General features: G+C 36.8%; 1 protein-coding gene and 1 long non-coding RNA gene across 3 annotated transcripts in view; one reads left to right on the top strand and one right to left on the bottom strand.

The window, feature by feature from the left end:
• The window catches only part of CSMD3 (CUB and Sushi multiple domains 3), a 1,197,521-nt gene that overhangs the window by 735,022 nt on the left and 439,277 nt on the right, over positions 1-23,222 (top strand). For both annotated transcript variants that reach the window (XM_082433293.1, XM_082433292.1), the window contains one exon: positions 11,007-11,145. In XM_082433293.1, coding sequence (XP_082289419.1) covers positions 11,007-11,145 — 139 coding nt within the window. The remainder of the gene's footprint in view (positions 1-11,006; positions 11,146-23,222) is intronic.
• The window catches only part of LOC309646713, a 728,077-nt gene that overhangs the window by 523,854 nt on the left and 181,001 nt on the right, over positions 1-23,222 (bottom strand). The gene's annotated exons all lie outside the window — the stretch shown is intronic.

Here is a 23,222-nt window from a genome sequence, read left to right as displayed (position 1 = left end):
TCATCATCAGTAGCACTCCATTCTTCCAATAATTCAGGCGAAAACTCTTGGGAGTAATTCCTCCTTTCTTTCTATCACAACCATACGCAATCCATCAGAAAAATCTGTTAGCTCTATCTTGAATTCCTATATTCAAAACCCATCTACTTCTTACTTCCTTAACTGCTGACATCCTGGTCCCAGCAACCATCATCTCTGGCCTAGATTACTGCAACAGTCTTTTAACTGGTCTCATTGCTTCTGACCTTGCTCCTATTCAGTTCTATAGAAACGGTTTGTTATTCAGTTTACCCGTGCCCAGCACTTAGTTTCTTCATAGTTATTTCTCTTATGGGACTCAGAAGGCCCTGATACATATATACTATCTGCTTCTCTCCTCCTTTTTACCTGGCTCTTTGTCTCCCATGCCATTTTCACTGTAGCTAGCAATGCCCTCTTTGATCTAAAGCAATCCCCTCAACAAAAATGGAAATAGAATATTGGCCTTCTGGATTACATGGTCATGTTCTTGAATATAATTAGGATGTAATACATTCAGTGAACTGCTTTGTAGATAAAGAGGATTATATTTAATAAAATACATTGGAAGACTCGGATGAATGCTATTGGCTCAAAGTGGTTGATTTAATTAAGACGCTGAGTTAAGACTAACTGAAAGAAAGTTGTTCCTTCCTTGTGAAGATTCATAATAATTTCTAATATTGTTATCATTGTAGCCTCCCTGAGAAGAAAAACAGTGAAAGCAAAATGCATGACTAACAAGGTATACAGGCAAAATTTCCTGTTACTTTGGGAATGACAACTTATAGGCTACCAGCTAAGGAGGAAAATGTTGCAGTATCCCTGTCCATAAAAAACTGAGGTTCAGATACCTCCTTTGTGGCTTATTAAGTGGGTTCTAACTGACTCATTTCTCCCAATCATAACCTCAGCTATCCCACTCCCAGTTTATATAAGCAGCAAAAGAAAAGAGGGAAATCGAGATCTATATCTATCTACCTACCTACCTACCTAAATACCTACCTAAACTGTTGGAGTCAAAAGTTGTTCAGCTTTTCCTTTATCTCCCCATAAGAAGGAGGATGCTAGTCTCCTTCTCTTCAAGCCAAGTTAAGGGGAAGGACTCCAAAAGAATCCCTCATAAGGGAATGCAGTTTCCTGTGAAAAAGAGGAACTAGAATCGCCAGGTGGATATCTGATTATACAGTGTACTTGCTGATCTGCCTTCTATGCTAAATGAACAAGAGAAAGAAAATTGGTAAAAACTGGCAGATTAAAAAGAGTGAAAGCTGGCTAGTTGAAATCATTTGGCAAGTCAATGATGTGAGCTTCCTCTGCATCAAATGAATACCAAAGAAGGTACCCTGGCTTGGCCACTAGGTAAAAGAAACTCAACAACCAGAGACCATAAGATGTACTGTCAGGGGTGAAAACAGGGAGGTAACTGGAAAAGGTTGATCTTCTCTTCTGTCAGGAAATTTCCTGATAGAAGTGAGAAGCCACCCTTCTAATTCTTGGCCTTTACAAAGAACTCATTTATTATCCTTATGGAAAAAACAAAACATTTTCCATATCTGACAAATAGAAAATCTCAGGGACCAGTTAGAGTTAGTGAGGAAACAGCAACAGTCAGGAAAGGACTATGACAGCAACTTTTCCTCATTTTAGCCCTAACACACCACAGGAAAAAGGACCTAAAGGGAAGAGGAAGGGGATGTGCTGAGAAAGGATACAGCATCTTCTCTGCTCCAACTGCTGAAGCGAATGGAGGAATGAATCACCAAGTGCTGGTCCTCCATCAGCACCCTCCTCCCCATCCTCCAAGGTGCTCAAAGATGCACCTTGGGTGGGTAGGTGGAGGAAATAAGACAGAATTTTAAATTGGATTGGACCAAGTTTTTTAATACTGTAAGTGATGAGAATTTTAGAGGATGTGCCCAACACTTCTTTAAGGAGAGGGAGATTTGTCAGTGCATGTTTGAAGGCAGTAATTTAGAAGGAAAGGAAGGAAGGGAGGGAGGGAGGGGGCAGGGAGGGAGGAAAGAGAGAGAGAGAGAAAGAAAAAGAAAGAAAGAAAGAAAGAAACCAATTTCTGTTTTCATTCCACCGATTTCAGAATATTCCATAAAATGCCTACTCAAGCAAGAACTTCCTATCCCTCAGTAGAGAACTCCCTGCATAACTATGGCTTAAGTTCCTTTCTACTGCAATGGGATATCTTAGAGAATTCCTTGAGTCAATAGGATGGGACTAGGGTCCCTGGAGAACTGTTTGACAGCAAGGCTGGACTTGCATGCCAATGAACTTCCCCTTTGAGGATAAGGGATTTTCTCTTGAATCTCAGCCTCAAAGGGAAGGAAATCCTTCTCATTCACAGATGTCGCACTCTCTGGAGGGAGTTTGTTTGAGGGAGCAATTACAGTAACAGTCTGATGCATAGATCAGAATATATTGTGGTTCTCATAGAGAGAATGTGTGTTCACACACATATACCTATTCATATCTAATAATAGACTCCTCTTTTAGTTACATATTAAGGTAGTAGTAAATTCCTAGAGGACTACCATAGGGAAAACTAATTTAATAGCAATCTGCAGGGTTTTGCTCCTAATTTCTGTGGAGCTGGGTAGGGGAAGGGTAGAAGGGGTTATAGAAATGGAAAGAGGTTCAGAGCTGTGATTGCTTGTCTGCATTCCTGGCACTTTAATTCCTATGTTTCTGACTTTCTCTTTTTATCCAAGATAGAGATGCAACTTGTTTCCCATAATTTTCTTTGAAACATCATCCACTGTGTTGAGGTTAGGCAGAGCAGGTTATTACTTACCACACCTATAACCAACCATAAAGCAAGTATAAAAATTTAAAAAAAAAAAAAAAAAAAAAAGGAAAGAAATGGAACCCTCATTGTTTATAATCCCCAAGATCAAAACCTAGCTGTTCTTCCAGTCCTCAATTCCCTTCTGAGCACCTAAGTGCCACTTCTCAGATGAAAGAGCACCAAAATTCTGAAGCATTTTTATTCAAAAGAATTTTAGCTGAATACAGTCTGAAACACTTCTGACTCTTCATACAGATCTTAAAGCATACTGGGTATTTTGAATTTGTCCATTCTGAAGCAGGAGGGAAGGGGGCAGGGCACAACCTTTGAAAGAATGACATAGCCCGAGGACATGACATAAACTGATTAGGACCAAATGGGTACAAGATGGCTGACAAGTCAACTTCCACTAGACCTTGAGCCTCAGTATACACTCACTGTAACAAATCAGCAAGCTAAATGACACACCCACAGGCACCATGACAGTTCCAAGGCCAACCATAAGGATCAAAAAGTGGGCGGTGGCCCAATTCCTGGAAATCCCCACCCCTTCCTGAAATAGCTGGAATACTCCTCCCACTCATTAGCTTATGAAATTACCCACCCCTATAAAAACTGACAACCCCATACCCTGGTGCCTTTCTCACCTTCTGAGATGGCCCACACTCTGTCTGTGGAGTGTGTTTCTCTCTAAATAAATCCATTTCTTACCTATCACTTTGTCTCTCACTGAATTCTTTCTATGATGAGACATCAAGAACCTGAGCTTCATTAAGTCCTGAAACCAAGTGTGTGATCTCAGTTGGAAGACTGTGGGTTTTGGCCGGGTTCAAGTCCCAGCTACGTGGGTTCAAGTCCCAATCAGGGTTTTGGCTGGGTTTGAGTCCCGGCATGTGGGTTCAAGTCCCAATCTGAGGTGCATGATTTCAATTCTACTCAAAGTAACACAGAAATGAGTCATCACTCCAGTGAAAATTATTTATAACAGACTTTCTTCAGGCCTTAGAAAAATGAAACAGGATAAATGAACTATTTCTACTTTACCATTTATGCTTTGTTTTCATTATTTAAAATGGGGAGAAGTTAGAGGCAACAATCTGTATTTCACTAACAGATGGAAATTACCTCTTTATCCCAGGAACCTGAGTGATTATCCAGCAGCATCTTGGAGCTACAGACTAGCCATATCCTCTTAGATTTTGTCAGCTTGGTCTGTGGGCCAAGAGCTATAAAATGACCTGAGGGATTGGAGTGGAGTGAGGGTTTTGTTAACAATGCCCTCTGGGTCCTACCTTATAATTACTAGAAGTGCATTCTGGGAATCTGCATTTTAACAAGTTTTTAATCTAAACTCACTTCTAGGTATCTACAAATGTTTGAAAGTAACCACTGCATGAAACCAAAAGTTCCTCTCCTCATTTTCCACTAACTATAAGCTTCAGAAACAAAAAACTACTTGACTTTCCCTCATACATTAGTATTGTTGTCAAACCTAAGTTTGTGTGCCCGATGCAGAGCGAGGCCAAACAAATAGAAAAGTCAGAGTTTGGAACAGAGAAAGGTTTATTGTAAGGCCAAGCAAGGAGAATGGGCAGCTCATGCTCAAAAGACCCCCAACTACCTGATGGTTTTCAGGGAAGAGTTTTTAAAGGCAAAATTTGGAGTGAGAGCTGCAGGGTGTGTGACTTTCTTCTGATTGGTTGGTGGTGAGGTAACAGGATGGTATTCCAGGAATCTTGTGCTCAGCCTGGTTACCATCCTCCACCTGGGAGGGGGCCTTAGTTCCTGTAGAAGAACTCAAAGATGTATTGTTATGTATACCACTTGGGGAGGAACCAGGACCATGCTTTATTGCTGCACTATTGTTTCTTGACTGCTTTTCCCTTGTGTCTCCATCTCCTCACTTCCCAGAATAATAACTCTTTGAATCTGCCCTTTGGAACTCAGGGAAAGTCTAGGAGGCTGAAGCTATTTTCCTACAAACAAGGAATTGGGTGTATGAAGAAGCTTTTGTACCCGGGAGGGCGCCACAGTGTACTGCTTGGTTTCGGTATTTCTCACTTTATTCTTTCTCTGCTCTTTCTGTCCCTCTATCCCTATCTTCTATTCTTTTTTTTTTTTTTTAATCAAACTCACCTCTGACAAAATCTCCTTCAAGAACTCTTTCTTAATGCCCTTGGGATGTCACCTGTCTCTCCCCTACATTTCCAGCCTATCTGGCTCAAGCATATATTTATTCTTCATGTTAGCTGTCTGTCTTCCTTGTAGAAACTGTGTGTCTCCTGAGGACAAATATAGTGTCATATAGATTTTTTTTAAAAATTTCATCACCTGGCATAGTATCTTATATACATCAAAAGCTAAATAATTTTTTGAATTAATAAATACATGAATAATAAATAAATTAATGTCAGGGAAGCACTTAAAATTGTATGGTTAGAATCTCAAATTTACATTAAAAACTTTGGGTTGAATATTCTATCTTCCTAACTATCCATTTCTGTCTTCATTAAACCTATTTTAAGGAGAATAGATATGCTTAAATAAATATCTCTCTTGGAAAATTAATCCAATACATCTATCATGGAAGTAGTTTCTAACTTGGAATTTGAAGATTTGAATTTGAATCTCACCTCTGCTACTACCCAGATCTGTGTTTCTCATCAAGTCATACATTTGATGATTTTTTTCCTTACCTGCAAAACTGGCGTAAGAAACAAGCATTTTTATGCTACAAGCTTATTAAAGTAATTAAGTTAAGAAATGTATATAAAAGCATACTCTAAACTGGAAAGCATTATGACTGTCTTAGTTGGTATAGCAGAAATGGCCAGCTGTTTACCTTTAAGCTGTTACCCCATTCAGTATACAGAGTTGTAGGTAGGAAATAGCTACCCAGCTGAGCGACTTCATTTCACAGCCTCCTTTGAAGTTAGGTACGGCCAAGTGAGTAAGTGGAAGTAATGTAAATAATGTCCAAGCTTTGGTCCATAAAAAGCATACACAGAGTGGTCCTCTATGCTCTGTTTCCTTTCCTGCCAGCTAAAATGGAAATGACTCCCATGGCAATCTAGAAAATCACCTGCTGAAAATGGCTGAGGCTTTGTCATCCTGGGTGTTAAGAGACTAGAAGGAAGATGGCTGTTTTGCTGATAGGCACACTTCATTGTACTGTTACATGAGTGTATTGAAGAAAAATTTCACCAGAGTTAAACAGGCAAGGAAGACTTTATTAAAGACTATTGCAATAAGGAGGAGTGATTGAATTCAAATGCACTGAGGGAAGGTTTTTAAGGGCTGAGATGAGCTAGTGGTAAAGTGATGGAGGAAGTTGGGTGACGAGTTGAGAGTCTTGAAGAAGGCTGTCTAGAGTTTAGTCAAGATGAAGGCCATTTTGGTCAAGTGAAAAATAAACTTCTGTGTTAAGCTACTAAAATTTAGGTATTTATTTATTTTACCAGCTACAATCATCTGAATTCACACACAGTTAGGAGAGAGGAAGACCCAAACAGAAATAGTCCATCCCAGCCTTGCCCCATTGTTGTGTTATAATGCATAACGGTCAGTACCTACTTAAATTGTATTAAATTAAAATATTTTTTCAAAGGTTACATCTTAAACCTCTTTTATTTTCTTCTCTAAGTATTCACCTTAATCTTTCACTTATATTGAAGCCTTAACATCAGCCTATGTTGAAAATGACACGTAATATAACTAAGAGCTCCAGATTCTATTTTCTGTTGTTTCTTGTGATATTTCACAGACCTTTTAGCCTCAACACTGAATCTCATTATCTTTCCACATAAAATTCCTTCCTGTTTTGTGTTTCCTATTTTGGTGAATGGAATTATCTTCCATAATGTTGTACATGCCAGGGGCCCAATGACCAATTTAGACTCCTTCATCTTGTTCACTCATTGCATGTAATCAATAAATGCTTTTGAGTCTGTCTCCTAAATATCTCCATATTTAGCCATTTCCTGTTACCACCATATATCAGAATCTGATTATACCTTCCGAGATAATTGTGACAGTCTCCTAATTGATCTCATCAACTCCAGGTACTCTGCTTCTAGTTCATTGTACCTGTAACTTTCATTTAAATGAAAATTGTATTATTTGTCTATATATGTTTATGTAGTCTTTGTCTACAATTTTTTTTAACATCTTTATTGGAGTATAATTGCTTTACAACGGTGTGTTAGTTTCTGCTGTATCACAAAGTGAATCAGCTATACGTATGCATATATCCCCATATCCCCTCCCTCTTGCGTCTCCCTCCCACCCTCCCTATCCCACCCCTTGTCTACAATCTTTCATTTGTCTATGGTTCACTTTCCTTAATATAGCATCATATCAGGTCCTGTTTTTTTTTTTTTTTTTTTGGCCGCACTGCATGGCATGTGGGATCCTAGTTCCCTGACCAGGGATTGAACCCATGCCCTCCGCAGCGGAAGCATGGATTCTTAACAACTGGACCACCAGGGAAGTCCCATTAGGTCCTTTTCTACTCTTCTTCCTTCATCTCTCATCACTTCTTGGTTCCCTAAAAAAGGTAACTGGCATTATTCAAAAACATGCTAATTCAGCCTTCTACTCTTAAGCACATGCTGTTTCTTCCATTTACAATATCCTCTCTCTCTTTTTCTCCTGGTGAATTCTGACTCATCCTTGAAGACTCAAATTAAATAGAATCTCTTCTGTGAAGCCTTAATTCCTGTCCTCTTCCAGACCCCGTGTCCCATGGACAGATCTTTCTTATATAATTTATGACATTATTACCTCTTATGTTTATGTTTCTGTGTTTTGCACATGGGCAGTGTGATAAAAAGAAAAAGAATATCTTAATTACATTTGTAAAGAAGTTTCTAGAGTCAAATTACCTCTGTTCAAATCCTTGCTAGCTGATGTGCAAATTATTTAAATTCTCTGCACATCAATGTTCTTATCTACATATGTGGTTGGATTATTTTGAGTATTACATAAAATAATACAAAGGACTTCTTATATAGTGCCTGGCACCTAGGAAACATTTGATAAATGTTAGAAGTAGTACAAATACCACGTGGGCGCATACTTGACACACAATTGTTTGCTGAATGACTGAAATATGAATTAGTAAATGATGAATGAGTGAATAGGACTTGAAAATAAATCCCTGTATCTTGATCTCCTTTCTGTTTTCCATATGTTCCAAGTTTCCTTTGTTCAGTCAAGATACTGTCTTTTACAGAAGTCTTTCTTAAACTGCAGAATGTTTATACTTGGAGGTACACAAGCTTTTAGGTGTTAAATATATAAGCATTTCTTAAATTTCAATAGGTACATATTTATTTTCAGGCATTATGGAAAAATATAACTAATACATAAAAGCAATGATTTTACAGATATTTTTGCTTAGGGCAAGTTTAAAGAAATCATTTAAGTTAAAATAAAAGTAAGTCTATTTAAAGAAAATCATTAATTATATAAGCAGTACATGGATGTGGCAAAATTGTAAGGTTTGGGCAACTAACTTTATTGCCTTTCTGTTTGTATTGTTATTCATGTTATAGTTAAGGTTCTCTTTACAAATTCAAATCTTTGTTATTTTTATTACTATTAGTTCTTTTAGCTTTCCAAAGCTTTTTCTGTTTCCTTTTTCTCTTGAACGTTTTCTTTACACTTGGTCTCCCCTTATTTTGTCCTGCACTTTGTCCCCTCCATGCTCTGCTGCTGTTGCTCCACCATGGCTTTTCTATGTGAACATCTTCCTGCCATGTGGCTGCTAGTCACTGTGGTCGTGAGGCTTTTCTTGACTGATCTGCACTTAGCATCTGTCTCTTCGCTTAGGTGTCACACTCTCTTGGGGAAGCTGTCTCCATACTTTTGGGATAATAATTTTGTGAAGTTCCAACCCTATGTGTGAGAGAAAGAAGCCAGTTCAGAATGTTGTATGTTAATTAGGAGAAGACTCACTTTGTAGCAGGGTCACTATTTGGGAAAGTCCTTTCAGGAAACAAACAGTCACTGCATCTTTATGCTACTCCTTTCCTTTAAAGCTCCTTCCTAATTCTGCCTCTCTAACATGTTGGACTGAGGGACCAGCTGAAATGCTTCTGGGTACTCTACTTTTTAATCTTTAATGGACCATTACTCAATTGCTAATTTTATGACTGATTACCTCTTTCAATCATGATTAGACTGAAGTGCACAGATACTTTCCTAGAACAATTTGAGTTGATAACATATTAGGGATTTTTCTGTATTTCCGGGACCTTCTCTCACCAAAATACTTTACTCTGTCTTTTAAAATATGGTAATTTAAATGACTGTTATGCACATAATTTTATTTTTGAAATACATAATAACCCTACAGGAAACCTAATTATGAGTCATCATAGCAAGGAAGAGTAAATAATCCTCATCAAAATGGTCTCCTCTGAAAGCTTTTTAAGAAACAAAATCAAATTCTACCAAGGAAGAAAATTTAGTTTTATATGAAAGTTCTTTCTCATACAAGTAACAAATTTTGGCAATTTCACAGAAAATATTTTTCTCAAATGGACACTTTGTAGTAATGGTTGATTCCTAGGCCAATTTATTAAATATTTCCTATTTTATTTGGGTTATATCAAATTACTTAAAGAACGAAAAAGTGTAAAAATTGTGTCTAGAACAATATGTTTTAGAAATTCTGTAAGGTAAAACTGAAAGAAACAAGTAAACAACAATGACAAAAATATAAACACATGAGATAGACTTTAAATGGAAAGAATTAAAGAAAATAAAAATATAACATGGTAAGTCATTGGGAAGGGTCTCTATTTAATGTGTTGAAAAGCCGATATAGTATACATATGACTATTTTTCTTTCCAAATAATTTTCAATAATTCAAATACTCTTTGCTTCATCCCCCCCACACACGCACACTTTGTATACCTCCTTAAGGTATAGAACAGGCTAATGTAGCTGGGCTGCAGAGTGAAGGGGAGAAGTTTGGAGTACAGGCTAGAGTGTAAGGCAATAGCTAGATCATTCAGGACCTTGTTGGTCAACACAGAAAAATGCCATTTAAAAGTGTTTGAGGTTTAAACAATTACTCTGGCCATAGTGTGGAGGATAGTTAGCATGGATGAGGAGAGACCAATTAAGAGGGTCAGTTAGGAGGGTTTATACCAGAGATGAAATTATGGTAATTTAATCTGGTAGCTATAGAGATAGAGAAACAAGACTGGGCTTGAGGATGGGTTGGATATGGTAGTAAATAGTAAGGATAATGGAACTATGAAAGATGACTACTTCTAACTTCCTGGGCTATGCAAATCCATGGATGGTGGTTTCATTTACCAATATTGGAAATAATGGGAGAACACTGGTTTTGAGGTCCTATTTTGTAAAAACTGACTTGAAAGTACTTTTGAGGCTTTCAGGTCTTGTGAACTTTGACAAGTTGTTCTTTCAACTTGGTTTATTTCTATTCAAAATGAGGTACTTACACTAAATTATCTTATCAGTACCTACTGGGATTAAAATGCTATCATTGTGGTTTCAATTGTGTATGAGTTTGGGGAAAGCAGAGGATTAAATTCTTGAAATGATAAGCTGAGTTGAATCTGATGTTAAAGGGAGAAGAGATCAAGGTGCCTGTCTAGGAAAGCAAATGGTATGATGAAACTGTAAATTGACGGACATTCCGACAGCTGGATTGAAGCAAGAGAGAAATTAGCAGATGGGAAATCAGGGAAGAGACTGAATGAATGAAGACCTAAAATTGTAATAGGGACTCTGGTAAAAGGAAGATCAAAGCTTTAGACACTGTATAGCATGAATTAACAGTATTTGATACATAAATCAGAAAATGAAAGACAGAGAAACTAAAACTAACAGCTTATATTTTTTTCAAGTTTTGAAAATGATGGAGACACAAGAACGTATTTAAGGGATATAATTGGGAGACTTGAGTTTATCTGACATGCTGAGTGTGTAACTAAGCCATATTTCAAAAAGTAAATTACTTTTTTTAGGGAAAATAATCATTCAATAATAGAATGACTGGATGAAATTTTACTTTCAAAAACAATATTAAATAGCATTTAATGTGTACATGCAAAAATTAATTTTAAAAATACAGTTAGTACTAAAAATATTTTCTGCAACTTGTTCTAAAATTTTTGTATTTACTTGTTCTCTGATTTTATTTTTCAGCTCCATGCGGTGGCCATTTTTCAGCTCCCAGTGGATTGATTCTCTCACCAGGATGGCCAGGATACTATAAAGACTCTCTGAATTGTGAATGGGTGATTGAAGCTGAACCTGGACACTCTATCAAAATTACATTTGAAAGGTCTCTGCAAATATTTTTCTACTTAAAAAAAAATTATCTAAAAGAATAGTTGACATTCTGCATTTTACTTTCCATATTAATGTTTAATTTTATTGCAGTAGTCAATTGTTGGACCTTGAGTGTTTCAGGATGTTTGCCCCTTTTAGCCTTTCAGCCTATTTTCAAGTTAATTTTCTATTTCCTTAATGCTCTATCAGTATGAATGAAATGTGCAAGATGGACCTTTTTTGATTCGTATATATGCATACTACTGTGATATGAACGTATGACCTTTAACTTAGTAAGTTTAGTTGTCCTATACTTTGAAGGGCCTGTGGATTCTGTTCTGCTAGATTTCGAAAGGCAAAGGTGCTGTAAACACACTTGAATTGATACCATATTGCAGCCTAAGACATTTGCTTACACATACTACCTATATACCTACACTTACAGGCCCTTCAGAAAAATGGCTGCGTTAAATTAATGTGAATTAAAGATTGGTCAGTCAAGTTTTGTTTTTCCTTAGGATAATTAGTATTACTGATCAAATAATCTATATCCTAAAAGATTATAATATTAACTATTAAAAATTTAAAAGAATGAATCTTCCAGCTTGTGATTGGATCACTATTCTGAAATCCAAATAGAGGTATCTATATAATTTTTCAATTATATTGTTGACCCCTCTCATCTCCCAACCTTTTCTTAAAAAAAAAAAAGAACTCCTGTAAACATTATAGTAAACATATAAGTATATATATAATTTCAGCAGAATTATGCTCTGATGATTGAATTTTACAAATATAACATGATCTTTCCCTGATTAAAGAGTTCCTTCATTGAATTAATCTATTCATGCTAGTGTAAAAACTTGAGAGGAAAACAGATTCTATTTTGACAGATATAAAATATTAAACATTTCACATGAGGTCACTCTACTTTATTATGACCCACACAACTTTACTATGACTATATTAGTTTGCTAGGGCTGCCATAATAAAGTGTAACAGACTGAGTGTCTTAAATAACAGAAATTTGTTTCCTCATAGTTCTAAAGTCTAGAAGTCTGAGATCAAGGTGTCAACAGGGTTGTCTTCTGTGGTTTTAGTCATTGGCTAATAGATGGCTGTCCTTTTCATGTGTCTTCACATGGTCTTCCCTCTGTGTGTGTTTGTTTCCTAATCTTCTCTTATAAGGACACAAGTCATATTACATTAGGGTCCACCCATATAATCTCATTTTACCTTAATTACCTCGTTAAAAGACCTTTCTCCAAATATAGTCACATTCTGTGGTACTAGGGGGTTAGGACTTCAACATATAAATTTTAGGGGGACATGATTCAGCCCATAATAATAACCTACACATTAAGAAAATGTTTTTATTTAGAATAATTTGGCAGAGTTTTTGTTGTGATGTTAAAACCATATTCTTTATTCAGTGGTTGACATAACCTGTGTTGCCATAGTAATTTTAGAGAAGCCAGAAAAGCATCTTATTTATTCAGAATCAAATCTTTGTCAGATAACATTTTTCCATTAATGTGGGACCCAAATTAACCAACCTTACCATATTACACAGAATTCTACTTGGTTTGGAGTATACCATATAACATAATATTATTGATCATATCATTGAATAATTTAAAAACTTATATTGATTTGTGTCAATAAGACAGATTTATAATGTATTTTTAATTTGTTAAATTTAGAGTATCACATTTGAAGGATTAGCATATCTGTCAGTTTATCATAATTGATCTCATTTTTTTTTAAACTGCATGTATTATAGGTTTAAGTACATGATTTTAGTATTACCCATTTTGGACTTAACATTATTTTGTATCAGGAGTTATGATGTTAAGGTAATTAAAATATCTTTTTTTTTCTGAGATATACATTTTAAAGTAATAACTAGAATTATGACTTATAACATTATACCAGAACATATAAGATTTTTAGAAATTTCATGTAATGTCTGAAACATTGTGCCAGTACCATACTATCTTGATTACTGTAGCTTTGTAGTATAGTCTGAAGTCATGGAGGCTGATTCCTCCAGCTCCGTTTTTCTTTCTCAGGATTGCTTTGGCTATTCGGGTCTTTTGTGTTTCCATACAAATTGTGAAATATTTTGTTGTAATTGTGTGGAAAATGCCATTGGTAGTTTGATAGGAATTTCATTGAATCTGTAGATTGCTTTGGGTAGTAGAGTCATTTTCACAATGTTGATTCTTCCAGTCCAAGAACATGGTATATCTCTACATCTGTTTGTATAATCTTTAATTTCTTTCATCAGTGTCTTATAGTTTTATGCATATAGGTCTTTTGTCTCCTTAGGTAGGTTTATTCCTAGGTATTTTATTCTTTTTGTTGCAATGGTAAATGGGAGTGTTTCCTTAATTTCTCTTTCAGATTTTTCATCATTAGTGTATAGGAATGCAAGAGATTTCTGTGCATTAATTTTGTATCCTGCTACTTTACCGAATTAATTGATTAGCTTTAGTAGTTTTCTGGTAGCATCTTTAGAATTCTGTATGTATAATATCATATCATCTGCAAACAGTGACAGTTTTACTTCTTTTCCGATTTGGTTTCCTTTTATTTCTTTTTCTTCTCTGATTGCTGTGGCTAAAACTTCCAAAACTATGTTGAATAATAGTGGTGAGAGTGGGCATCCTTGTCTTGTTCCTGATTTTAAAGGAAATGTTTTCAGTTTTTCACCATTGAGAACGATGTTGGCTGTGGATTTGTCATACGTGGGCTTTATTATGTTGAGGTAAGTTCCCTCTATGCCTGCTTTCTGGAGAGTTTTTATCATAAATGGGTGTTGAATTTTGTCAAAGTTTTTTTCTGCATCTATTGAGATAATCATATGGTTTTTTCCCTTCAACTTGTTAATATGGTGTATCACATTGATTTGCGTATACTGAAATATCCTTGCATTCTTGGGATAAACCCCACTTGATCATGGTGTATGATCCTTTTAATGTGCTGTTTGACTCTGTTTGCTCGTATTTTGTTGAGGATTTTTGCACCTATGTTCATCAGTGTTATTGGTCTGTAGTTTTCTTTTTTTGTGATCTCTTTCTCTGGTTTTGCTATCAGGGTGATGGTGGCCTTGTAGAATGAGTTTGGGAGTGTTCCTCCCTCTGCTATATTTTGGAAGAGTTTGAGAAGGATAGGTGTTATCTCTTCTCTAAATGTTTGATAGAATTCTCCTGCGAAGCCATCTTGTCCTGGTCTTTTGTTTGTTGGAAGGTTTTTAATCACAGTCTCAATTTCAGTGCTTCTGATTGGTCTGTTTATATTTTCTGTTTCTTCCTGGTTCAGTCTCAGAAGATTGTGCTCTTCTAAGAATTTGTCCATTTCTTCCAGGTTGTCGTTTTATTGGCATAGAGTTACTTGTAGTAATCCCTTATGATTCTTTGTATTTCTGCATTTTCAGTTGTTAGTTCTTCTTTTTCATTTCTAATTCTGTTGTTTCCAGTTGTCTCCCTTTTTTTCTTGATGAGTCTGGGTAGTGGTTTATCAATTTTGCTTATCTTCTCAAAGAACCAGCTTTTAGTTTTATTGATCTTTGCTACTGTTTCCTTCATTTCTTTTTCATTTATTTCTGATCTGATCTTTATGATTTCTTTCCTTCTGCTAACTTTCTGGGTTTTTTGTTCTTTTTCTAACTGCTTTAGGTGTAAGGTTAGGTTGTTTATTTTTTTTGATACTTGAGGTAGGATTACATTGCTATAAACTTCCCTCTTAGAACTGCTTTTGCTGAGTCCCATAGGTTTTGGGACGTCGTGTTTTTATTGACATTTGTTTCTAGGTAGCTTTTGATTTCCTCTTTGGTTTCATCAGTGATCTCTTGGTAATTTAGTAATGTATTGTTTGGCCTCCATATGTTTGTATTTTTTACAGTTTTTTTCTTGTAATTGATATCTAGTCTCATAGCATTGTGGTCAGAAAAGATACTTGATACGATTTCAATTTTCTTAAATTTACCAAAACTTGATTTGTGACCCAACATATGCTCTATCCTGGAGAATGTTGCATTAGCACTTGACGAGAAAGTGTATTCTGTTGTTTTTGGATGGAATGTCCTATAAATATCAGTTAAGTCCATCTTGTTTAATGTGTCATTTAAAGCTTGTGTTTCCTTATCTATTTTCATTTTGGTTGATACGTCCGTTGGTGAAAGTGGGATGTTAAAGTCCCCTACTATTATTGTGTTACTGTCAATTTCCCCTTTTATGGCTGTTAGCATTTGCCTTATGTATTGAGGTGCTCCTATATTGGGTGCATAAATATTTACAATTGTAGTATCTTCTTCTTGGATTGATCCCTTGATAATTATGCACTGTCCTTCTTTGTCTCTTGTAATAGTCTTTATTTTAAAGTCTATTTTGTCTGATATGAGAATTGCTACTCCAGCTTTCTTTTGATTTCCATTTGCATGGAATATCTTTTTCCATCCCCTCACTTTCAGTGTGTATGTGTCCCTAGGTCAGAAGTGGGTCTCTTGTAGACAGCATATATATGGGTCTTGTTTTTGTATCCATTCAGCCAGTCTGTGTCTTTTGGTGTGAGCATTTAATCCATTTACATTTAAGGTAATGATTGATATGTATGTTCCTATTACCATTTTCTTAATTGTTTTGGGTTTGTTTTTGTAGGTCTTTTCCTTCTCTTGTGTTTCCTGCCTGGAGAAGTTCCTTTAGCATTTGTTTTAAAGCTGGTTTGGTGGTGCTGTATTCTCTTAACTTTTGCTTGTCTGTAACGGTTTTAATTTCTCCATCAAATCTGAATGAGGTCCTTGCTGGCTAGAGTAATCTTGGTTGTAGTTTTTTCCCTTTCATCACCTTAAAAATGTCCTGCCACTCCCTTCTGGCTTGCAGAGTTTCTGCTGAAAGATCAGCTGTTAACCTTATGGGGATTCCCTTGTATGTTATTTGTTGATTTTCCCTTGCTGCTTTTAATATTTTTTCTTTGTATTTAATTTTTGATAGTTTTATTAATATGTGTCTTGGCGTGTTTCTCCTTGGATTTATCCTATATGGGACTTTCTGTACTTCCTGCCTTGATTGACTATTTCCTTTCCCATATTAGGGAAGTTTTCAACTATAATGTCTTCAAATATTTTCTCAGTCCCTTTCTTTTTGTCTTCTTCTGGGACCCCTATAATTCCAATGTTGGTGCATTTAATGCTGTCCCAGAGGTCTCTGATACTATCCTCAATTCTTTTCAGTCTTTTCTTAATTTCCACTATTTTGTCTTCCAGGTCACTTATCCATTCTTCTGCCTCAGTTATTCTGCTATTGATCCCTTCTAGAGAAATTTTAATTTCATTTATTGTGTTGTTCATCTCTGTTTGTTTGCTCTTTATTTCTTCTAGGTCCTTGTTAAACTTTTTTTGTATTTTCTCCATTCTATTTCCAAGATTTTGGATCATCTTTACTATCATTACTCTGAATTCTTTTTCAAGTAGATTGCCTAGTTCCTCTTCATTTGTTTGGTCTGGTGAGTTTTCATCTTGCTCCTTCATGTGCTGCATATTCCTGCATCTTCCCATTTTTCTTAACTTACTGTGTTTGGGGGTCTCCTTTTCACAGGCTGCAGGTTTGTAGTTCCTGTTGTTTTTGGTGTCTGCCCACTTTGGGTATGTTTGGTTCAGTGGGTTGTGTAGGCTTCCTGGTGGAGGGAACTGGTGCCTTTGTTCTGGTGGATGAGGCTGGAGTTTGTCTTTCTGGTGGGCAGCACCACGTCCAGTGTTTTGGTGTGCCTGTGAACTTAGTATGATTTTAGGCAGCCTCTCTGCTAATGAGTGGGGTTGTGTTCCTGTCTTGCTAGTTTGGTATGGGGTGTCCAGTGCTGGAGCTTGCTGGCCACTGGGTAGAGCTGGGTCTAAGCATTGAGTCAGAGATCTCTTGGGAGAGCTCTCGCCAATTTATATTATGTGGGACCAAAAGGTCTCTGGTGGTCCAATGTCCTGAACTCGGCTCTCCCACCTCAGAAGTTCAGGTCTGACACCCAGCTGGAGCACCAAGACCCTGTCAGCCACACGACTCAGTCCGCCGTCCTGTCACGAAGTTGCCTGAGTTCCAGGCGTCCTGTCAATGTCTCCTCTCCTTGGGTCCCGGAGATGCCTTAGGGGCCACCTCCTGTGAGGGGCTTCCAGGTCAGGTGCAGTCACCTGAGGGCTGGGCGTCACATCTAAGTCATACAGGACGCTGAGCACTCGCCTTTTCTTCTCCAGAGTGTAACATTGGGGGGTTCGGCTGGCGTCTGAGGCCCAGGTTACTGCTTCCACCCAGGTTTACATGTGGGCCTCAGGTTTACAACTTCAAGATTCTCCAAACTTTTTTCTTTTCCTCTGTGCTCAGTCTAGTTCCACTTGCTCATAGGGGGCCACATTCAGAGACCTCGCCCGCTGCACTTCAGACCAGAGTTTCTCTTGGGCACAAAAGCATTTCTTTCCAGTCCTTGCATATTGGCTCTATTAGGTCACTCTTCGATGCTCAGCAAGGCTGCTCACTGCTCCAGTCGGCAGCTCATTCCAGCCATTTTTATAAGATGCAATGCTAGAGAGAAAAACCTTTTAATTTCTATGCATATAGTTTACCTAGTACTTTTTACTCTGCCACTTTCTTATTCTCTTATCTGTTTCCTGAGACACAGATCTTTTAAGTTAGGCTGGAAGCAAGAGAGTCAAATTGAAATGTGATTTTCACTGTTAGGGTTTGTGCACAGCAACAGAAAACAGTTCTGTACATTGAACCATAACAGGCCTGTGGTGAGAAATGATTCTCAGAGTCCAAAGATTTTGGCTTCTCCCATGAGCGTTACTGAATAGGACTTGTCAACTGTGCCTCTTTTCTTAATCCCTAAATTACCTGCTCAAGTATATTACAAATCTCCTAGCTCCTTCACTTCCTTGATACCAATAATTTTTTTTCAGCTTTTCCTTGTTAATTAGCCCAAACACTGGAAGAATCAAGAGTGAAAATGCTTTATGTATTTATTGATGGTATTTTGACTATTTTAGAGTAGACAAGGCACAGATGTTTCAGTATATTTCTTTTGAATCATACTTTCTGTAACTAAGATAAAGTCCCAAATTCTTTTAAATGTTCTAAACTGAAATGTTTGTTTGGTGGTTCGAATCCTCTATCTGCCCTTCACACACACACACAAGCCCATAAGATTCTTGAGTTTGAGCTATTTGAAGGGAAAATTATTTAAAAATCTTCCATTTCTTTTTTATCTAAAGACCCTTTAAGGGTGTGAGATATTGCTTTAGGGTTGCCCATACTCCATGTGCTCTGTCAGAAACTGTTTTCTTTAAAGTAATTCACATTTAAAAACAGCTGTTATGTGGTTAGAAGTAGCTCTGTAGCAAAACAATGAGCAACAATGTTCATCAAGTTAAAATTATAAATGAGAATTTTATCCCTTAGGTAGTATCATAAAATATTCACTTTGAAATCAGAAGTATGTACATCTATCACTTCCTTATTTAGTGACGTTATAATATCTTGGTGCTTCATTTCCCCCTTAAGATTGTTTTGAGAAAAAGATATCATCTTTAAAGTATCCAACAAGAATTATGTTCTTAAAAAAACTAGTTCCCTTCTGATTTCCAGCTGAGCTCTTATAAGGACACTGGTTGCTAACTCTTTAATAGTTCCTCTCATCCTGAGAATATGTTTTTTATAGAAGTTGTTTCCAAATAATGCATTGTATTTATTACAGAGTAACATCATTTGCTTTCTACTATTCATGAATAACCTAAATTAATTTGGTTAAAAATGAAATTTTAAAAATCAGATAATATAATTAAGGTGGCTGCATAACTATTTTGCAGGGTTTTTTTTTTTTTATATTCTCAAATGTCATGATTGATTAGAATTAATCTACAGAAAAAAAAAACCCACTAGAAACATTACAAATATATTAGCCATTAGTTGGCTTCTTGAGATTATCTCAAGTAGCTTAAGTCAATAAAATCTTAAGAATTACAATTTCCTATCAAATGTAAAACAAAATAACAACACCACCAATGGGCATATGTGTTTTCATTGTTTATCTCTTCTTAACATAGCCAAATCATTAAGTCTTATTCTCAGATTTGCAGAGGAAGTTTTGCTTTGTTTCTTCCCTCAATTCTTAAAGTTTCTCATTATTTGGCAGCTCCTAACTGAATTCATTTTACTAGTAATAATCCTAAACCTGTCTTTCTAGTCACTTTCCTGTCCTTAGCTCCTTGACCACAAGCTATCAGTATCAGTCTTCCTGAGTGCAACTTTTAAAATGAGAACTATTTCAGTTTGGTCAGAATGGTTTTGGATTACACAAAGAACATTTTAAAAGACATCAAAAATTGAGTAGGATTAGATTCAATTTCATTTTAAATATCATCTAGTGGCTCCATAACATTCGTTTATGATAAACAATAATGTCATAAACAAATGAACACTAGATTGAGGCAATTCATGACAAATTTATACAACTATCTTAAAATACAAAATGAAAGAGATTCAAATTATTGTGTAACTCTATTCCATTTCCCCTGTTATTATAATGTATTTTTATTGTTCCTTGAGGCAGATCTGTGATGATTTTCTTTTTAAAGATTCACTCCTACTGAACAATGTTCTCTGTATCACCATTTAATGTTGCTATTCTGTTAAGAATTAAGTCTCTTTATGTTTCCGTTCAAAGTAATCCCTGACTCTTCTGTGCACTTTAATTTGGTTGTTATCAACTGACTAACTATCAAAGTGAAACACCAATTTCAATACTACAGTAGGGGGGAGATTGGTTCAAGATGGCGGAGAAGAAGGACATGCTCTCACTCCCTCTTACGAGAACACCAGAATCACAACTAACTGCTGAACAATCATCGACAGGAAGACACTGGAACTCACCAGAAAGATACCCCACATCCAAACAAAGGAGAAGCCACAATGAGACGGTAGGAGGGGCACAACCACAATAAAATCAAATCCCATAACTGCTGGGTGGGTGACTCACAAAATGGAGAACAATTATATCACAGAAGTCCATCCACTGGAGTGAAAGTTCTGAGCCCCACGTCAGGCTTCCCAATCTGGGGATCTGGCAACAGGAGGAGGAATTCCTACAGTATCAGACTTTGAAGGCTAGTGGGATTTGATTGCAGGACTTCGACAGGACAGGGGGAAATAGAGACTCCACTCTTGGAGGGTACACACAAAGTAGTGTGCTCATCAGGACCCAGGGAAAGGAGCAGTGACCCCAGGGGAGACTGAACCAGACCTATCTGCTAGTGTTGGAAGGTCTCCTGCAGAGGTGGGGGGTGGCTGTGTGTCACCATGATGACAAGGACACTGGCAGCAGAAGTTCTGGGAAGTACTGCTTGGCGTGAGCCCTTCCAGAGTCTGCCATTAGCCCCAACAAAGAGCCAGGTTAGGCTCCAGTGTTGGGTCACCTCAGGCCAAACAACCAACAGGGAGGGAACCCAACCCCACCCATCAGCAGACAAGTGGATTAAAGTTTTACTGAGCTCTGCCCACCAAAGCAACAACCAGCTCTACCCACCACCAGTCCCTCCCATCGGGAAACTGGCACAAGCCTCTTAGATAGCCTCATCCACCAGAGGGCAGACAGCAGAAGCAAGAAGAACTAGAATCCTGCAGCCTGTGGAACAAAAACCACATTCACAGAAAGATAGACAATATGAAAAGGCAGAAGGCTACGTACCAGATGAAGAAACAAGATAAAACCCCAGAAAAACAACTAAATGAAGTGGAGATAGGCAACCTTCCAGAAAAAGAATTCAGAATAATGATACTGAAGATGATGCAGGAACTCGGAAAAAGAATGGAGGCAAAGATCGAGAAGATGCAAGAAATGTTTAACAAAGATCTAGAAGAATTAAAGAACAAACAAACAGAGATGAACAACACAATAACTGAAATGAAAAATGTATGAGAAAGAATCGATAGCAGAATAACTGAGGCAGAAGAACGGATAAGTGACCTGGAAGACAAAAAGGTGGAATTCACTGCTGCAGAACAGAATAAAGACAAAAGAATGAAAAGAAATGAAGACAGCCTAAGAGACCTCTGAGACAACATTAAACACAACAACATTCACATTATAGGGGTCCCAGATGAAGAAGAGAGAGAGAAAGGGCCCAAGAAAATATTTGAAGAGATTATAGTCGAAAACTTCCCTAAGATGGGTAAGGAAATAGCCACCCAATCCAGGAAGCACAGAGAGTCCCATACAGGATAAACCCAAGGAGAAACACGCTGAGACACATAGTAATCAAATTGGTAAAAATTAAAGACAAAGAAAAATTATTGAAAGCAGCAAGGGAAAAATGACAAATGACACACAAGGAAACTCCCATAAGTTTAACAGCTGATTTCTCAGCAGAAGCTCTACTAGCAAGAAGGGAGTGGCATGATATACTTAAAGTAATGAAAGGGAAGAACCTACAACCAAGATTACTCTACCCGGCAAGCATCTCATTCAGATTCGATGGAGAAACTAAAAGCTTTACAGAGAAGCAAACGATAAGAGAATTCAGCACCACCAAACCAGCTCTACAACAAATGCTAAAGGAACTTCTCTAAGTGGGAAACGCAGGAGAAGAAAAGGACCTACAAAAACAAACCCAAAACAATTAAGAAAATGGTCATAGGAACATACATATCGATAATTACCTTAAACGTGAATGGATTAAATACTCCAACCAAAAGACACAGGCTTGCTGAATGGATACAAAAACAGGACCCATATATATATGCTGTCTACAAGAGACCCACTTCAGACCTAGGGACACAGACTGAAAGTGAGGGGATAGAAAAAGATATTCCATGCAAATGGAAATCAAAAGAAAGCTGGAGTAGCAATTCTCATATCTGATAAAATAGACCTTAAAATAAAGATGTTACAAGAGACAAGAAAGGACATTACATAATGATCAAGGGATCAAACCAAGAAGAAGATATAACAATTATAAATATATATGCACCCAACATAGGAACTCCTCATTACATAAGGCAACTGCTAACAGCTATAAAAGAGAAAATTGACAGTAATACAAAAATAGTGGGGGACATTAACACCTCACTTACACCAATGGACAGGTTATCCAAAATGAAAATAAATAAGGAAGCAGAAGCTTTAAATGACACAATAGACCAGGTAGATTTAATTGATATTTATAAGACATTCCATCCAAAAACAGCAGATTACACTTTCTTCTCAAGTGCACATGGAACGTTCTCCAAGATAGATCACATCTTGGGTCACAAATCAAGCCTCAGTAAATTTAAGAAAATTGAAATCATATCAAGCATCTTTTCTGACCACAATGCTATGAGATTAAAAATCAATTACAGGGGAAAAAACGTAAAAACCACAAACACATGGAGGCTAAACAATACGTTACTAAATAACCAAGAGATCACTGAAGAAATCAAAGAGGAAATCAAAAAATACCTAGAAACAAATGACAATGAAAACACAACAATCCAAAACGTATGGGATGCAGCAAAAGCAGTTCTAAGAGGGAAGTTTATAGCTATACAAGCCTACCTCAAGAAACAAGAAAAATCTCAAATAAACAATCTAACCTTACACCTAAAGGAACTAGAGAAAGAAGAACAAACAAAACCCAAGGTTAGCAGAAGGAAAGAAATCATAACGATCAGAGCAGAAATAAATGAAATAGAAACAAAGGAAACAATAGCAAAGATCAATAAAACTAAAAGCTTGTTCTTTGAGAAGATAAACAAAATTGATAAACCATTAGCCAGACTCATCAAGAAAAAGAGGGAGAGGACTCAAATCAATAAAATTAGAAATGAGAAAGGAGAAATCACAACTGACACTGCAGAAATACAAAAGATTATAAGAGATTACTACAAGCAACTCTGTGCCAATAAAATGGACAACCTGGAAGAAATGGACAAATTCTTAGAAAGGTATAACCTTCCAAGACTGAACCAGGAAGAAATAGAAAATATGAGCAGACCAATCACAAGTAATGAAATTGAAACTGTTATTAAAAATCTTCCAACAAACAGAAGTCCAAGACCAGATGGCTTCACA

The sequence above is a fragment of the Balaenoptera physalus genome (genome assembly GCF_965194825.1).
Source record: "Balaenoptera physalus genome assembly, chromosome: 17".
Lineage (NCBI taxonomy): Eukaryota > Metazoa > Chordata > Mammalia > Artiodactyla > Balaenopteridae > Balaenoptera > Balaenoptera physalus.
The sequence above is the reverse complement of the archived record's forward strand: the minus strand, read 5'-3'. Positions and strand labels throughout refer to the sequence as shown.